Consider the following 20980-nt stretch of genomic DNA (forward strand, 5'->3'; position numbering starts at 1 on the left):
CCGTCATCGTCGAGGATCAAACACTTATTGATCAATGTTGGAGCGTAGTTTTAAACAACAGTGAATATCGTTGACAGAAGAACTACCAGTATTGTTATTCATCAATAATAGTGACAAGTCATCACTGTCATGGCTTACAATGACCACAGACACAGCTCCAGACACAACAAGAAAATTTTAATGGCATATCGCATCACAGCAGGAAATAATCAGTACCATGACACATATTAGTGGCATTTCAACGTGCCACCAGGTATAATGATGAGAGAGTAAACACATCATGTTGTTTGACATATTAGCGGTGTATAAGATTTCTCTAAGAGTAAATGGGCATCAAGAACCATCCGAAGACATCATATTGAATGTTGACCAAAACGTTGCACGGGCGTATCATAGTTTGATGAGATTGATGGGACATGATCAAAATGTCAATTCTGGCCTGCAGATATTTTAGTGGGATTTATTGATAATGTATCCGATGTATTATTACACTCAGGAACATCTTGATTTGTTCAGACAGTCAGTCGTTGCTGTACATGTGCGAACTATTGTTGGTCCTGATCCAACTGTTGGTTACAGAGCAATCGCAGTTATATTGTCAGATAAAACAATGTTGCTTGAAGGTGTTGGTGGACAAATGAGAGTCTTTGATTCACCTGTAGAAAACATGCAAATGCCTTCCAAACATGTAATTGGATCGCAACTGATCTGTAATTAGATCATTCATGACGTTATAATGTCATATCATCATGTCAATGTTACTCTGACACCTGGTCAGATTAAGAAAACTGCAATTTACATCGAAGACCATCTGGGGCAAAAAAACTCTGAAACCAGCTGAAACCAGCGGCGCTGCCTTGCCCGAATCGATTATCGTTGAATGAACATCAGCTCAAACATTAAGATGACACCACGAAATAACAAACTGGTATTTTACTTGATCTTTCTGTGAATGTGATTAGCGACACAACACAAACCGGCTGTATATATATGTTTCTAGTGGCGTTACCAGTGTTAATTGCAGCAGCGGTTTCAGCTGTTGCCCAAGCAGGTGCACTTGGTGTCGTTGGAACAGCTGCCGGTATGGCACTGGAAAGCAACAGGACATAAAGTGTTCCGACATGGCATAAAGACCTCAACAAAAAAAGGACGGGGTCTAAGACAGAACTGCAAACCATCCAGACTCGCAATTAGTGAAAAGTGGGATAAAAGGTAGTGAATTTCGAATGCAATTAGTGAAAAAGTATATGACACTAACTTTATCCACTTCGATGGTAAGTATTGCACTATATGAAAATCCCAAAAATAAAACTAAGACATATTATTTACAACGATTACATGTAATGCTTTATTTTGCAGCTAAATTTACTGATATATGCAAACTTCATGTTATTTGTCATGATATGATGATGTGGCAGTCTTCAACTTCGCCAATCAGGCCATGGTAAATTTACTTTCAAAACAATTCAGGGCCCTTGCCTACTGGTTAATCTTGGTGACTAAAACTGTTGCAAATTTTCAGCACCTAAGGAGGTACTAAAGTTTGTCTTTTTTTCTCTCACAATAGAAAATATTCTTTCACTCTCACTGTTGCTGATCTCCAACTGAGAAAGACAGTTTATGTTCAGCAAGAAAACTCACAAAAAAGCTTTAGCATGCAGGACTTGAGTAGGTGGCTCAAAGTACTCCAAAACTGAAATATGCTGGGGGTGCTATATCAGTGTGGTTTTTCACATTGCAACAGTTTTAGTCACCAAGGTAAACTGTAAGTAACGATATCAGCCCTTGTGCACATTCCCAGTTGTAAACTTCGCTGCTCCAAAACTGAAATATGCTGGGGGTGCTATATCAGTGTGGTTTTTCACATTGTTCTGCCACATACCCTCTGGGGCTTGTATCGTTGCTTGCAAGTTATGTCATATATGTACTATATAATACTATTACTACATGGTTCATATATGACAGGTAAACTGTAAATAACGATATCAGCCCTTGTGCACATTCCCAGTTGTAAACTTCGCTGCATATTCCTGTGCAAAATGGATAATGTACATCAATGTTTGATGGCTGAATGTTAGTGTACTCCAACCTATACTACACTATTTATGGAATACAAATCTTTTTCCTTGGAGGTGAACACATTTTAACTGTAGTGTAGCTTAATTACGAAATGGTATTAATCCAGAAGATAAAACGTCGAACGTTGAACGATTCGTGGTGTCGGCGCATACGCGGAACACTGTGAACTCAAGTAAATTACGACATATGCTAATCATTCATTCTCAAAATTTACAACATTCGATAAAACTGCCTTCATGTATTTTCCCAATCTATATGTGGTTTTTGCTACCAATGTACTTCCTCACATCGTCTCTGTCGCCATTCCCAATGCTAAAATTTGTGGCACACTGTATATCGGTATTTGATGGCTCAATGGAAGGCCAATTTTCGGTATATTCCAAATTAAACTTCACCTTGTATGCAATACATTTCATTTTATTTGGTGGTGAAGACGTTTTCAATATGCAATGCCGAACGGTAATTCAAATCAATATTGGCGCATATATGTGGAGAAAATTATAGCGAGGTCCCAGATTCTTTAAATAGCATTTACAAAACTAATCTTATATAGATATATTAAAATACACTAAAATGCGTGCTACCTGGCCAACTGTATGACTCGGATATAGTTCTACTATTGTCGCAACTAGCATTACCGGACCGTTTCAGCAACTACCGATATAATAACTAGCACTTAACGGGAACATTTCAAATAATTGAGAACCAGGGAATTCATGATTTGTTTGCACGTGACGTGAATCCTTGAATCGCTATAGAAAGTGTTGAAAATCTCGTCAAAATCATGAGGGATGGCAGCTATGTTAAAGTCTGCAACTGCTGTGGACACGTCTGTAAAGCTCCCCATGTCCAATTTTGATTTACTTGATGCTGCTCGGCAATTAAACATAGACAGCTTCAGATGTTCTTCATGCATGATAAATTACCGGAAAAAATAAACCATGTTGAAACCGGTATTATTACTCTCGATGCAAGTTCCCGCCTTGGTACTCACTGCGTTGCATACGCGGTTGATCCACGAAGAGGTTTTTCGTTTTTGGGATTAGCACGACCGATAATTTTTTTAAGCATAGCCGAGTTCAAAGCACACCAATCTGTTATTCAACATTACCAACACAGAAATTAACAGATCAACCTATACGTGGTCCAGCAGTACTTACTGCACTTAATTCTGTGTCAAAGTCATCGACGCCGCCTGAAAAAGTTATGCGTGAGTATACCATCAAACGGCATATCCGTCAAACGTCGTTTTAAAAAGGTTAATAGTTTATAACGATATATATTTACGGAAGACCTGCTAAGGCAAGCCCCAGTGGGACATTGATTTATCCAAATATGCAACATGATATGTAATTGCTGATCTTTTGCGTCTCGCTGATGTTGACGCAAATGAAGTTGTTTTTCCAGGATCAGCAAGGACGTTTAAAGACGAGTAATGTCCCACTGACACATATTATTCTGCCTGTTCTGGAGGCGACCGAAGATAACTTAACGATATTTAATAAAACCGGTAAAACTCAAAACTCGGATATATAAGGTATGGCGATCTCAACATGAGCAGAAATAAAATTACTAATATGAAAGAACCAAAATCACATGATGACGTGGCAAAAACTAAATTATGGACAACAACAACACAACGATCAAAATTGAGATCAGTAAGTATGTTGCTAAAGCTAGTGATGCAATGAACGGCGATCTCAACATGAACGAAAGTATCATTGGTAATTTGGGAGAAACAGAATCAAATGATGTTGATGCAACAAAGAAATACGTGTCCAACAGCAACATCCCAATAATGACATCATTAATGACAATCAGTGATGAACTTACCACATTCAGATCTAAATATAATAATCATTTAAGTGCATTCATAAATTTTCATAGAATCATGACTGGAACCGTGGACACTTTCTTTGGACATCCAACGGTCATCAACACCAAGCTCTCATGTACAACTTGTTGATCTAGTCAATGTTAAAACAACAGTCAAACTTATTAACAAGTAGGTGTCCATCAGCTGAATAATCAATTCGATAAACAATGAACTCGATAAAATCAACAAGATTGCTGATGGCATAATTCACACAAATACGCTCATCAACATGGTATACACCATAGCATCTGGATCAGGAATATGGTCACAACAAAACAACTCTATCAGATATACCGCTGATGTTACAGGAGTGTATAGATTGTATGTGTTTGACCCGTCTAAATGTGAGATATGCATTAGAAATTCATTTGGTCCTTTCACCGATAGATTTTCCGGAACCACCTTAGTCGTGTTAAATCAAAATATTGGGTAAACATTTAAACTGGATATAGAAAACAAACATATAGTCTTAACATAATATTGGAGGTATCTGGAAATCGTCGAGGAGACATCTTAATTGATTACTTAGTATAACACATAATGAATCCGATACAGTCCTTTTTGGTAGAGTCAAGCATGTGCGTGGAAGGAGTCGTTAGAAGAAATCTTTGACGAGCATTATGACAAAACAAAAACAAAATAATTGCAGAGGAATCATCGTTGAACGATTTAATCAAACACGTGCACTCTTTGGATATCAACATGCTCAACAATTACTTCACGTTCATGACAGATGTCTTGAATGGGTTGCCAGACTACCTAATATGGTACCGCATTAAACAAAGCGGTCACAAGTGGAATTAACATGAAACCTGTCTACGCAATTACAAAACACATATACCACGATGAAAGTCATTGGTGGATCAACCACAACCAATGCTGGTAGTAAAGTAACAGTGATGTAACTACATCAACCTAGCGAACTTGAGTGTGGTGCAGTAAGAGCAACTGATACCGTGTGGAGCGTAACAACACATATACCTTCAGCATGGTAATATCTAATGTGATACCACCAAGCTACAAATTAGATTCAACAGCTCATCTACGCGGATTTTGTCCGTGAACAATTACAAGCAATTCCTGAAAACACACTGTTTCCACCAGATTGGATATGTGCCATCAACAAACACTATCAAGAGTCACACGCTCTGAGGAACGAAGCTCCGCTACGTCAGTTACATTCAAGACATGTGAGAGAGTCATTTTGATGTGTGGGCCCAAGACTATTATCGATTATGTCCATCACAAACTGTTGTATGTCATTATGAAAATATTGCCAGAACATTACTATGTTACAGCAGCGCAGTGATTATTTTGACATTATTTCAGCATCATGACTAACTCCACACCCAGATCAAACTGTACTTTTTAGCCATCTTGCGCATAATCAGCTAATTGTTTCTTCACTGCATTGATAATTCCTGGTGGCATTGTTGTTTGTGATGGCAGTAGTAGCAGAACCGCTGCTGCTGCTGTTGGAAACTTCAGCACGTAGACAATCCATTGTAACTAAGATATTTCGGCTACTCTAGACATAGCCACAAAAACTAAATTTGACCATTCTATGCGATCATCGATAATCCAGATATTGGTATTTGGTATAGTTGATCCCTGAGACGAATAAATTTTTATTGCATATCCAAAAGTCCAACATGATGGGTTTAACGAAAATGCCTGTTGTGCAGCCTCTACAGGAATGTCGACGATATCAATAAGAACATACTTGTGTTTTCCTTGATACAACTATTAGATCAGTTCCATAAATCTGACATTAGAGTCTCTGAAATTATGGTACGAATCATGTCACACCCACCTTTGTCAGGTTGTGATCTGATTAACGATTTCAGTTGTCGTAGTTGTTCATCCTGTGATCGATGGTCATACAAAACTTCTTCATAGTTGTTACATATTTGATCAAACATTTGTGTGGTGATTCACCTGTAAACGGCGGAGGTTGTCCTTGATCGCCACACATGATAATTGCACTAGATATTGTTAATAAAAACTAAAGAAACATGTATAAAGCATGTTTGGATACTGCACAAATTTCATCCTAGATAATTATTCTCGGGATATATTTCTCACCCATTCTCTCAGGGGTCCATGCATCACCTCGTCAGCTAAAGAAACTATGATACATGCTTGAGCTGACACCATGTTGTCTCATCTCCCTGGCAAGCCGGTGAGTTGGCGTCAACAAAATCATGTAAGTTTTTAAATAATTCTATCGCACGTGTTGTTTTACAAGACCTACCTGGACCAATAAGATATACCGTGATATGTCTCGTGATTGGATTGTTTAATAACGGTGATGATGATGATCCTGATAAATTAACATCAAAGTAATACATATCTGGTGTTTTAACATTGACCAACTCTGAACATTTATATATTTCCTCACGTTTTTTTTTTGTGTGCCATGAACCCCAGTTGACACTGCACGTGTCTTCTCCGATAAATGACCCTAGAAGATCCATTTTACAATGAAGAATATAAAAAGAATCTGTGGCGACTCTAACAGGGTCACTGGGAAATGTTGATCATCGGTAAAATGTTTATTGATTAGTAGGTAAGCACTGCTGATGTCAAGTCAGTAAATTGAGGAGAATCGCCATCACAGTAGCTAATGATTTTCCTCGTGATGTTGCGTTTCTTGGTGATACCAATATACATTTTGCTGCTGTGTCCTTGATGACAAATCTAATTCTGCTTGATCCATAATTAGTATTGTACAATGATGTGATGAACACTGAGTAAATTTACCAATACTTTTCCTGCACATTTCCTTGTCATCTTGCGGTTACCAACCTCCTTGCTGTTGTTTTTATAAAATTATCATAGAGATTACCTTTAAAGACATTACAATCTTAGTATCTTACAAATATCGTAATAACACTATTGGAGCCCAAACGCGTTGATTTCTTGCACAGCTGTCACTGAGATTGGTATTGGTATTTGGGTTACTGAGTTATATACCATACCAGAAGGGCATAACTGGATGAATACTCGCTGAAAACTTGAATGATGCAATCTCGGCAAATCCAGTAAGATCAATATTTGGTAGTGGCCCATTTATTGCAACTCATGTCATTTTGTGTGCTGTGTGCCTGAATCGTTCATAATAACGATAATACTTGCCAATATGAAGAAAAGCCGCCCAATAAGCAGCGACACTGTCGACAGAAATCATATCAGAGGAATTTTAGTTTGTGTTCTAAACACCATCATGACCGAAATCAACACAAGGATGTGATACATCATTGAGAAATTCGGTCGCCATATATTTTTTGTTGGACTATATGCACATCAACATACACTGGCGTAAATGAGATTTTGAGCAATTCAGCATTGTCTATGTTATATTTTACCAAAATATGTTTCATAGCATATTGGCGTATTTCCTTCCGATAACGAACTCCAGATGGCAAAATAAACTGATGAAATGATTCGTCTTTGGCTGCCTCTTTGACGCCGCCGCTGTAAAATAACCAGACTGACACAGGGTAATTTTTACTGATGCTGTTCATATCTTTAAAAAGATCGCTGTCATAAAATCATAATGCTCTTTCTTGTGGAAATATGTTACTGCTTCTGTCCAAGCAAAATAATTATAATCAAATAATGTTATTGGATCACCTTTGCTACAATAATTACCAGAGTCTTATAAATTCTGATTGATTATTGTTTTTACGATGTTCAGAATCTTCAATGTTTTTTTTTCAAGTGTGGCAATGTCATTTATTTTTACCTCCATTAATGAGAGTTTTCCCAGTGATTTTTTGGGGGTTCATGACTATGTTATGTCTGTTCCCTCATTTTGAGTTCACAAAATGTTCAATGATACGATGAGCCTCACAATTTACATAGACTGCCTTCATCGGAGCAGTAGCAGATGTGCTTGGTTCATTCATGTAATAAATTGCGTAAACATCATCTGTATCAGGATAAGCATTCTTGTAGTAGGTGCTGTCAATTCCGATAAATGTTTATGGTGATGTATTTTTGTCCAAGATGATACTGATCTTGAATTTTTTAGCGGATCCAGTTTCTCACGTATGAGCGACTGTGATCCAACTGGTGTGTGTTGCTCAGCTGTACATCTTATTGAAAAAATACTTATTTTTGTCATGTAGATTTCGTATTATTTTATGAGCAAAATTTTTATTCATTGTTGAATCTATAAATATTCCATTGCCATCAATTTTAAACGTTGACCAAACATCAACAGCACCATCATTGCAAAACTAGTTCTCTGCTTGTCTGATAAAATCATGCAACTGTAACTCAAATGCTTTTTGTTTTCTATCATCATTCATTTGGTCAAAATCAAATATTGATGTTGATGGCTCAATTGCCGGCAACCTTGTGAACTCATTGTGGGTTGCTTCTAGATCTGATGTAATTTTTGATTATATCTAAATCATCTTTTCTGTTTGGTAAAATAATTTTAATCCCCGTGAGATCCTATATTGTTGCTGTAGTAATCTAGCTTTGTCCCACCAACACATGTTATATAATAATATTCCTGTAGTTTAATTTTGTTTTAATTAAACAAAATAAATTTTATATATATATATATATATATATATATATATATATATATATATATATATATATATATATATATATATATATATATATATATATATATATATATATATATATATATATATATTGCAAACAAAAAACACTTGTACATGGCTAATGGTAGGATTAGCAACATGATGTTTAAAGAATTTCACAGTGATTATTGTGGAATTCACTCATATAGTATTCAACGAGTAAATACCGACCCAAAACCTTGTCTGGTTTGTGGAGTTGGAGTTACGAGCAACATTCAATTATGTGTAGCTTGTGGAGAAAGTAAATACAGATCACTCAAATGATATTTTGAAATAACAAATGCTGAACATGATGTTAAAATTAAAAATGAACATAATTGCATTCACTGATATGTTAATAACACTAAAACGGATCAAGTTAGTGTTTCAGTTGAACAAGGCTGATTAAGTTGACTAAGACAGTGATTCAGTTGACCGCAGGGGTCTCATTAGGATTTTAAAACTGAGTCCAGGACTCCTAACTTGGTAAAAATAGGGGTCCCACCAGCAAAAGCTGAAGTCCCCTCCCAGAAACATGTTGAAGTGGCTAAATGTTCTTTAAAATATCAGGAACAAATAGACACAAAACTTTGTCAGTTTTATTAATTTTAATTAGTTATTATTTTCTAAAGAAACTATCTATTAAAACTGATATCCTGTACAAATATCATTTTCTTCAATTCCAATATAGTTCACTTTTGTCTATGTCTAATTTCACAAATTTTTCTGATGCTTGGCTTTAGTTTGTAATTCTTCACACTAGGTACCTCTTCGTTGACTCACAGCATTTGTGTTAAGGTCTCATATTTTATTATGGACCTTCCCTTAATCTTGATTTTGTACTGCAAACTGAAGCCTCTCATGCATGTCAAGGATGTCACTGGTGACACCAACACCATCACAGCTAAGACAGCAGAGTCTGGAAATTTATGTTCTCTTGAAGTAGAGTTGTACAGGCTTCTGTCAGTGTGCAGTTCAACGATTTAATGACTACCTAGCACGTACGTGGTCTCTTGATGTATGATGTCTAGAAAATGTGGAACTTTGCAGACTAGAAGAACCAGTAGTTGCCATTGAGTTTAATTTTCCACATTCTTTACACCACTGGCATATAGCTCTTGTTTATCCATTCGATTTTTTTTGTTGCAAATCCAAGGATTTTTTAAATTCCCAACACTAAGCCAGCCATTACGCACTTTCGTACACTTGGGTACTGTCCAATCCGAACTATCAGTTCTTGCAACTTTAGCAGAGTTCTGAATTTCATAAAAAATGTTATTTTCCGTTGAACCCAAAAATACTTGCACACTTCATTTTGTCCAAGTCTTGACGTGATTTGATTTCGAGGTCGCATGCACTATTGATATGGCTACAATAAAAGGGATCACGCTTGGGTTCGCCAATGTCACAAATTGCGATTTGTTTTCATAACTAGCGACAAAATATACCATCTGTAGTTATTTTGGAGGCACCATTTTTGGCTGATAGAAACTAAATACAGTCTTGGATTTGTAGCAAAGAAATTCAAGGTCACCATGACGAGTCCCCGCAAACTTGGATATACAAATGTACTGGAATCTATTGTTATATAAACACAACCTTCTTTCCTATTGACAAACCACCACAACAGTGCATTGTTATATCATAATCCGCATACGCTGGTGCTGTATGCTGTATTATAACCAAAATAGTCATGCTACTGACTAGCTACAATCGAACTTCTCTTGACGCGAGAACGGGAAATGTCTAGTCGACCAGTGGACAGCTGTTTTTAAACAATGTAACAGAAAAAATAGTTTTCCTGCAACTTCAAAGACAACTGATTACCTTTGAATCACCGACATATACCTTGCAAATAAAAAATCTGTTTCAATGTTCTATGTTCTACAAATAGTTGATGTTGCCGCAGCAATAACAAACGGGTATTTATTTGATCCTTGAAATAGCGCCTTTAGCGGCGCCTTCAGTAACACATGCACCTTCATCAAAGCAAGCCAACGATCTTTGATGAAAGGAAGTCAGCAACACACGTAAATAAAATTATTGTTTCATTTTTCATAGTGATTAGAACATATTTATTTTGCCACGAAAGTTTCCTGCTTGTAAAAAAGTGCGTACGTAGTACTCCTGTCTGCGTGATTTTCTGCGTTCCAGATCACAAATTTGCGTATAAATATGCGTAATTAAGCATTTCCGAGATCTCTGTAACCAAATCAGTGATTCAGCTGATAATACAGCGACGAATTTAGGTAACAACTATTGTTCTCCAACTATGAAGCCAAAACAGCTAAAGTACACTGTAAACACAAAAAACAACTTTGATTGATTAACACTCAATGTTATCTTGTGTTGACATCAGCATTTCAAATACAAAAAAAAAATGAAAATTATATATCATGTAGATTTATATACGAATGTTTCCATGGTGTAATCGACGATTGTTTAGTTTAGTTGTTGATCATATAAATGTTATCAAATCATATAAATGAAGACATGCAGGTTGTAACACATATAAATAGTAAAAGCAGAAAAGCCGGTGAAGTACAAAATCCACAAAGGCCAGTTAGATCAATTAATCTCAATACTGGAGAGATAATTTAATTTAGGTATATGACACTGTAGGAAAATATTTGGATATTAGTGCAAGCTCAATAAGGTCCGTCACCGATGGTATATATAACTCAGCTAAATCTAAGAGACTCAATCAGTGAATATAGATCTTATTTATCATTCAATAAACAACAAAGAGTCAAGATAGTTTACAAATATACCTATATTTTTGGCTAACATTTGGTCATCCTGTGACTCAAAAATCAATCTTGTCTGATTTTTGAGAAAAAAACAACAGCAAAGCCATGAAATTACACTGTGGGGATGACTACAAGTTTTTCTGACAACTATTAGTTACTGAAACAGGCCTCCCTCTTGCTATGTCATGATTTGTTGATATTGCGACCAAAAAATCAAATAAAAATATTCACATTTTATAGCACATAAAAAGCATCATGATATGTTACCTATGGATTATATTACCATGTGTCAGTCATTCTAGCAGTTCCGTGTATTCTTTTTTGCATAATTTTTTTTACCTGGTCTGGCTGCCCTTTTGGGTCTTTTCGCCCCTCTTTCTGCTGTGCATTTAAAATGTAATACTTGGGTAACTGAATTACTGAGGTTAAAGCTCATCTTAATGAGTTCTTTAACATAATGTCATAAACAATGTTCCCAGCAGATTTATATGCAACATTGTGATTGTTTTGAGTTCTCCACTTTAAAGGTATATTCTCACTCTGAATATGGATGCACCGACTAAAAGACGTTAACTTTGGCTTTGTGATTGAATTAAATGACACAATTAAGTGGTATTAAGACACAATATATCCATCATGACAAGTTTCAACAACAAAAGTCATGATCTAGGCAAAGCTTCCCTCAGATAATGCAGGCATTACAACCAATGAAGAACATGCAGATTTCGTAATTTATATGTTTTATGCTTCTTTCAAACCAAAAATAGCAGTCTGCAGTAATTAAAGCATGTTAGAGTTTAATGTCCATTATGGTACCATAAAATCCTTCAGCATATATATATATATATATATATATATATATATATATATATATATATATATGCATTTATTAGAGCATCATGAGGGCACTATGTCAAGTAATCCAATATCATACATGGTATGTGTTTTATACGTGTGTGCTAATTATAGCATGTCAGGCTATAATGTCTAACATGGTAATATCCCGCGGGGTAGATGTGTTATGCTGTGCAATTTTCTAATTGACGGATTTACCCGGTTATGTATGTCTGTATTGTTTATCTTTTGTCCATTGTTGTAGATTGTAAGGGTTGTTTTATAAACAACATATTACATAGTTAACCTTTGTCCATGACATGAGACTAGATTGTAAGAAATATTTGTAAATATTCTTATTTGGATCTGAGTTCAGGACATTGGTTCTTCCCTTGGTAATTACATGGTCTATCTGATTTTTTTCAGCTTGATTTGCTAACTTTTAAGTGAACAGAACTGACCTTGTTTACAGTTTAGGATCACTTTCATTTAAGATAATGAAGTTATTTTCTGAAACGGTCAAGTGGGGATTTATATGAAGTTATTTACATCAGAATTATTCATTTCAATTTTAACATCTGTCTAGTGGTATCAGGTTTAATTTTACCTGTGTTCAGTTATAAATTAAGAGATTTATTTAAAATATTCAATGCAATTGCAAAGTGCTCACTGAACTTTGGACTAAATCATTATTTTGACATTATTGTAAATTCATTCAAAGGCATTCTGGAGTATATCATTGTGATTCATCAAGACTGCTGACACATTAGCACATTCAATGATGCTAATACATCACCAAATTTAATACCACAATTAAATTGCAACACTTTATACATTTGTACTTTTAGGATAATTTCGGATTTTTCATTCATTATACACGAGTTCCATTTAAATTTTCACTGTGTTCTGGGAAAATAAATTATCTGTTGAATTTTAATAAACATGATGGTTTCACCTTGTTCTATTATTTAGTCTATGACCATATATTCGGAACAACCTGAGTGTTTAGAACAGCACATCATAGCACTGCTTAATAAGAAATTACAAGAAAAATATTTCAGATAATTTTAATTGGAGGTCATTCCAGAAAATAACTTACCTTTTAGTGCCAAAACCACAATACTGATGATGCAGCCAATAATTTTAATGACAGAGCATATTCCAAGTCCTAGCCAAAACTTACCACCTGTAATATAAATTTATCACCCTTCAGAATAAGAAAACATTAAAAAGTATACAACCATAAACTTATAATTTATGGTTATACAACTCAGAATATCATGTGACCAGAACCTTATTATCTCATGTTATCACCATTATTGATTTGACCATAAGTTGAGGTTAAGGCACAACATTTATCTAAATAGTCTCTTGTGACAGATTTATTGTAGGGGCTAATTTGATGTAACTGCCTTGTGGGTATTGGCCACATCAGAAGTTTTCTTTTTTCTCTCTCATATTTTATTAGACTTGTGTTCTTCATGTCCTACTCCGTGCACTATGTTTGATCTTAGCTTGTAAAGGATCCTAGTGGATTTCAGAGAAAGCGTTCCCTGAAGACCTTTTCTAGAGCTAAACATGTGGTCTGAATGTGTTAAATGCAGCCATTTATACAACCCAATTCTACATACCAAAATGCACAAAATCAAAATTCTATAACCACATTATACCCATGTATCCCCTCTCCAGACACTCTTTTGCAACATTGTATGTGTATAAGAATTTCCAAAATGCTTTATTAAGTGAGAAATTGCTTGTAAAATATATGCTTATGAACAAATTAATTCCACATGATATTGTAATTACATAACGCAGTTTTAAACACTTTAAGAGAGCTTCAAATTTCATTAAAGTAAATGTTTGACTATTAAGGAAAACTTGCTATCACTGATGTATTTTAAGTACAAACACACAATCCTGCCAATGTAATGGCTTCCTTGTTTAGGTGCATGTCAGACTAAACTGTAACCGTTTGGAAATGAGTGGCTTAGGATATTTAGAACTATATTTAACCAAAATTAATGTCATTAAATTTAACAGCAAATTAATATATACTCCTCTATCACAGACACATAATTATTCAATTTATCAAGAGAATATAGAGAATTATACATAAACGTATTTTCTCTTCTAAAATCTAGATTAAAAACATAACACCTTAAGTATCTAAATTAGCCTTGTAATATATTTTATTGAACAAGACAGAACCTGGAATATGACGGAAATACTGTGTGTACAAAAATTCAACAAAAGGTATAGTTACATAGCCTTCACCTCCAGAAAATGTCCCAGGGATCCACACAATCGTATCATGCTAATCTGAATACGAGTCCAAATACTACACTATCAGTTGTGACAATTTTAAGCATTTTCCTATCTTAAATCAAATACTGTTTCATTTTACGGATAGCAAAGTATCTGATGGCCCTGGAGTCACCAGATCTTGTGGTTGGGATGCACGAACATTAACTCGGAGATTCTATTTTTGAGAAAGTTGTAGTAAAGATAATCTCTTGGACCAAAACTGAATTTGTTATTTACTATGCTGTCCTTCTGTGAGTGAAAACAGAAGTCAACTTTATGTTCTTTGTTTATAGATGGTTCTCTAACAAATGTTTCAAGTATCACAACATGGTCTATTGTGCTTCTCTAGGATATGAATCCACACATACCATATTTGTTTCTCGTCTCCGACCAGTAGACGATAATATAAAATGAATGGAAGATGCATACAAATTGAACAATTTGGATTAGGTTGGATTACACTATAGAAATAAATGCTAAAATAAAAGATGAATGTCATTTAAAAAAGTCCCGGAACAAGAAATTGTATCACACACACAGTGAAGCTAAAGAGATGCACTCATGCTATTAAGACGACTCTTCTCATTTTCATCATTACTGAATCACACCTGAGTCCAATCACATGGTCGTCTATGAAGTCAACAGTTTGCTTATTGACGTAAAACATTATACATGTATAACCTTTCGAGCTCATTTGATATGTCATAGATAAATCAACGGATGAATGGACAGTGATGATTATGATACAATAGTATGACACCATTGAAAACTAACGTACTCTGATGCAACATACATTTTCCAGAGTCCTTTAGCTCTTTAACAAAAGCAATACAATGATCAGCATTGTTTGGCATTTGATCCTGTAAAGTAGTTTCACTTTAGATTTAATTAAAAAAGTATTAAACATGTAAAGGAATGAATGTGGCTATATTTGCCACATGGTTATGAGGTGGAACACGATTTTCTTGTGATTTGAGAGATAAAATCAAATTTGTATTTTCTATTGTGAACATTAATTGAAAACCATAGCTTTGCTGTCCTTCTAAGTGTTCCCTGGGGTGTTGGATGTATACATGTGTTCGCCAGCTATGGACATTTAAAAATGCTATGTGATGCAATGTTAATTTTAAACCTAACATTCTAAAGGAATTCAATTAAAACTTGAATTTCATATTTTACTCAATTCATAAAGTGAAGAAGTTTGACCATATTTCATAGTACAGTGAATGCCCATAGCAAATTAAGTGTAATGATTAACCTGACCGCATATCCACCATTAACTATTGAACTATCACCAAGTATAGAAGTAATAATTAACCAGATGCAGGCGTAACACTACAGCCTTAACTTAAATGACATAACATAAGTGCAGCGCCTTTAAAGTTTAATATTTAGGTAGCCTAATTACTGAGGCAAAGCCTCATATTCTTAAGGTTTTAGCCATGTTTACAGCAGGTGTATGTACATGTATATGCTTTCAAGAAGTTACCAAATTGTTTATGTTTAAAGTTCTCCACTTTGAAGGCATAGGTTATCATTCTCTCTTGAGATGTCTGCACAGAGTAAGCATATGTAAAGTTCCAAGGACATAATCATAGTCTAGGCAATTGTTTACCTCTCATCACACAGGCTAGGATGAAGAGTCCAGACATGTGCACACTTTATAATTTATATTTTATGCATGATGCAACCAAACATAAAAGTGGTCAGTAATTATAGCATGTTAGGTTTTTATGTCCAATGAGGTAAACATATGCCATAAAATGATATTTTTCTAGAATATTTATTTACAATGGCAGACTAGAGAGGATTATTCTATCTTTGATCGGAATAAATGTGATTTTTGGCAAGTAAAGAGGTAATCCTGATTGGCGGAGCTAAATGAGGGTGTGCATGTTCTCAGAAATAATTCAGGGTTTTAAAATAATCCACTTGCAATATTAGGCAGTCGAAGTTATTCTGCAGACAGATAAAGTCTGAGGGACTCAAAGAAAAGTAATAAGTAATTTCTCTTGTTGAACAAATTGCAAAGATAACAAAGAGGTATGGATTTTTAGGAATCTGTATCGAGAGAAGGGTAGAGTGAATTCTTGATTGATAAGCAAGCGAGAGTCTCAGGTCGGCAACGTTAGTCTCGATTACATATAATGTATATTTATTGATGCAAATTTGTAATTATTATTGAATTTATTCAATTTAAAGTCATGCTTAATTTTTTTCTCAAGTTCAGAAATAATTGCGCATGTTTTATGACTGATGTATTGTAAGAATATCATACAAATGTAATTGATTTGACTGAGTTTGTCTTGCTTCTAAGAGAAATCATGTAGTTTAAGATTTCATGTATATCTTCTGACACAAATTGTGTTAATATGTAAGTTACCTGTCTTTAATGATGTATGATGTAGATTCAGTTTACTGCGTCTGAAAAGGAATCGCTAATTAGCAAAGTAATGTAGTGAAGACAAGGCGTGAAGTCCATTAGTTCCTGTGTAATTATGTTGGGAATTCTCTTCAACGAGAATTGAGGGAGCATGCCGACTAGTTTAGCTCAGCACGTACATTTATAGCCACGGCAGAGTAGTAACATTATCTGATAAGTTTAATTATGTCATGTTCTCAGGAAGAATGTCAGCAGCTGCTAGCTAGACATTGATTTATGATAATGTGGTTGTGAGTGTGTATTAGATGACAAAGTGACCATATCAGCTAGTTGTTTTGAGTTATGATAAAGAATATATAATGCAAGAGAGTGGGAATGGTGTTTGAACCCAAGAGAAGAAGGACTCTGCCATGTATTAGGTTGGGTACTATACATGTATTTTTATGTTAGATGAAAGAAAATAGTTTCTGCGCACACCTGAATTGCACAGCGGGAAAATAGCACAGTATGCAAAAAGAGGTTGACGACTCGAAGAGGCTAGTAGAGAGAGAGAGAAGGAAATAAATACAGAAATGCTGACCTATGACCAGCATCGATTTGGAATGGACGGAGAGCACCAGTTGATGCAGTAAGGCCAGTAATCTTAATTTGATCAGTCACTCAGTAATATGGTGAAATGTGTTATATCAGTATAACAGAAGTGCCAAATGAATTTCACATAATTTTGAAAAGTTTCTGAGAGAAAGTCAATAATTCACCTGTCATGTTCGATTTCATTATATTTATGTAATCGATTAAACTGTTGTTTTACTTATGTTATTCTATTCAATATCTCTGCTCAGATCTCTCCTACTCCATCCATTATGTTCATACTTTATTATATTGTTTTACTGAAGTTGAGTTGGTAAAACATACAATGGTTGATCATCTCCCAGATAACGATTAGTGATTGGAATTGGTCTGAATTTCACAATCGATAATCAGTTTCACTTAACCAACTGATACTCCATTATAATTGGTTACAAAGAACACATTTAAATGTATGTTTGTTATAGTCATATCTTTGCTGAACAGTTCAAAAAAAATATACAGGAGTAATCTCTTTTAACGATGTATACTTTAACCTCATAATTGTTTTGTGTTTTTTGTTCTACAACTTTGTTAAATAAAAGCCACTTTTTATGACTGATCAGAAACTGTTGCAATTTCCCCAAAACCCTTTAATTAATTAGTGATGTTTATATTATTTAAAGTATAGAAGGAAATTGTTTTCTTGTCATTATTGACAAATATTACAAATCATTGTACATCTAAACTGAAACAAATCATCAAAATTTGTTTAAATCTATTAACTCAACAATTTCACAGCAAAATCATTTAATCATTACTACGTTCCTAATTATAAAAGTTTGCACACGTGGAGTATAGTATGATTTTACATAAATCAGATCAGCTGTTGTTGATTGAAATCATATACAGCTTCCCATTTACCCAGGAGTTGTACTAACCTTTTGTGGTTTTCATGCAATTAAAAAGAAGTAGGGTTCCGTTATACAAAATTGTTTTAGGAGATTCGTAACTGATTATCCTTTTATTTCCTAAACCAACCAATGATTGTTTATCATCTGTAATCGGAACAACACTAATAACGATAACCGAAAACTCTAAGCAATGGGGGACAGTACACATCTTCACCACCTCCTTACACAGGGTATGTTTGTTATATATGTGTACTCTAATTAAGAATATCATGATATTGTGTCCAATAAGATAATATCCTTTAATTGCTCTGGGTAGATGTTATGTTGTGCATAAGAATTAATTTTCAATACACGTCAATGATATCAAAATTTACCTCTCATGTTTCCGATGTGAGATTTTACACGGACTTTAGAACAGTACATCATGTCACCGCTTTATAAGGAACTGATACTATTTCACATGATATAAATATGAACCCATTAAAGAAAAAATTACCTTTCACTATGAAGAGCACAATCCAGATAATGAAACCAATAATTGTAATGGCTAAGCCTATGCCAACCGTTATCTTCAGTTCAACTGGATAATGATCACCTGCAATGTAAATCAGAATATATGTATATAACAGTAAAAGTCACGTGACAATAATGACATTATTTCAGATTATAAAACAGTAAAAGTCATGTGACCATAACCCTATTATTTCAGGTTATAAAACAGTGAAAGTCATGTGACCATGACCCTGTTATTTCAGGTTATAAAACAATAAATATCATGTGACGATAATATCATTATTTGAGGTTATAAAACAGGAAAAGTCAGACTGCTCTAGTGGCCAAAGTGGCCGGATTGTCTCCCTTAGATGCAGGAAGATTGCAGGTTTGAACTCGTTCTAAGTCATGCCAAAGACTTATTAAAATGATAATAGCAGCTGCTTCACTTGATGCTAAGTAGTAATAGGTTCGTATAATGGTAAGTTGGACTGGAGTCAGGATACTGTGACTGGTTGGGACATGAAGTGCATAATGATTCCACCGAGTTAGACATCACTACAAACTACCACATTGCAGACATCGTAGCAATAGAACTGAAACGTTTTTAAAACTATTTTAAAATTCCTAATAACATTTGCACAAAAACATGTGACCAGGACCCTTTTATTTCATAACAGTTATCTTAATGATCTAGTGTAACAGATCATTAACTTGTATATAGTTAAGGTCATACATGTCATGCAGCATGCGCATTTACGCATCTCAAATTAAATATAAATTGATGTTTTAAAGTATAATACTAATTTTGCCCAACCAGAGTCTATTCATTCCTGATTATGGTGTGACCTTAATTGCTATCATGAAGCTTCCAGAGAATAATTAATAACTGCTATGGACTTTTATAATGGTAGCCATATACCAAACTGGATCATAAAAAGAGCACTTTGAGTCAAAACGTCACAATATAAGGTATTACAATTTTGTTTATAATAATAATAATAATGACGATTTTGTATAGTGCCTAATCTTTAGAAGCTTTAAGCGCTTTACAACATTAGACACTACCTATAAGACAAAAAACATATAATAATATGATTACAAAAAAGCATCATGAAATTGGAAAACATAGGAAACGTTATTAGGATTTAGGTTTGTTCTTGCAGTCGAAATAATTGAGTTTTAAGAGCACTCTTGAATTGGATCATTGTGTCTTTGTGTCTAAGTTCAGTGAGCAATTCAACACGTGTAGCTTTTACTGTAACATCACATCACACTTCATTCAGTCCGGATCATACTGCATCACACCTTTAGGTTGATTTTCTCCAAATATGTTTTAAAAAATGATAAAGGAAATATTGAGTTTGCAAATGATCATCAATACCTATGTGTAATTTACTTTTATCTCCACTTCTTAATTACAGCATCAGTAAACTTAACAATGTATTGAATCTCAAGGAAACCATGCTTTCTTATCATTATTTCACCCCAAGTACAAGTGTGTGTGTGTTTGTGAGATTTCAGTCATATCGCGATGTCTGAATTGAGGAAGTTTATAGTTATGTCTAACACAGGAGCGTCAGCCACAGTCGTTTAGCATCATATCGTAAGCACACGTTATCCCGACACCAGGCTGACCACTTTTATTTTCTTAACACTAGCCTCTTAATGCTGAAAGCCAAGTGAGGTAGCTGCTAGAACTATTTGGATGTCTTTGGTATGACTTGGCCGGGGTTCAAACCAGTAACCGCATGCATCCAAGGCAGACCACATGGGCTGATGGAGGGGTCCCCAAGTGTAAGACCTTTACATTCTTGTCTGACATGCTTTTGGACACTGGTCTAATATGCCATTTTGTTTAAATACTAGACTCTCACACCTACAGGGGAGAAATCAAAATTCCCAAAGTATTTGCACAAATTACACTAGCTAGAGTTGACTGACATTGTTTCAGTTCTCTGTCTTCAATGTCATTTGAAGGGTTTAAAGGAGACCAGAAACCAATCGAAAGATACAATAATAATAAAAACGCTATGGAAGAAAACCTTATTCGGAAGCATTATCTGCTACTGTAATGCCAATATTCAAATATTGGCATATCTTCTAGGAGCTGAATTTACGTGACCTCCTTTGCAAATTGTTCTTGCCTGTTCGATTACTTTCGGGATGTGACGTCATAG

General features: G+C 34.8%; 1 protein-coding gene across 3 annotated transcripts in view; it reads right to left on the minus strand.

Annotated features, from left to right (window-relative positions):
- Positions 1–20980, minus strand: part of LOC149782379 (uncharacterized) — a 225994-nt gene that overhangs the window by 42213 nt on the left and 162801 nt on the right. For all 3 annotated transcript variants that reach the window (XM_089933774.1, XM_089933773.1, XM_089933772.1), the window contains 2 exons: positions 18805–18903; positions 13240–13326 (listed from right to left, as the gene is read on the minus strand). In XM_089933774.1, coding sequence (XP_089789900.1) covers positions 13240–13326; positions 18805–18903 — 186 coding nt within the window. The remainder of the gene's footprint in view (positions 1–13239; positions 13327–18804; positions 18904–20980) is intronic.

The sequence above is a fragment of the Sinohyriopsis cumingii genome, chromosome 15 (genome assembly GCF_028554795.1).
Source record: "Sinohyriopsis cumingii isolate HCF-2022 chromosome 15, ASM2855479v2, whole genome shotgun sequence".
Classification (NCBI taxonomy): domain Eukaryota; kingdom Metazoa; phylum Mollusca; class Bivalvia; order Unionida; family Unionidae; genus Sinohyriopsis; species Sinohyriopsis cumingii.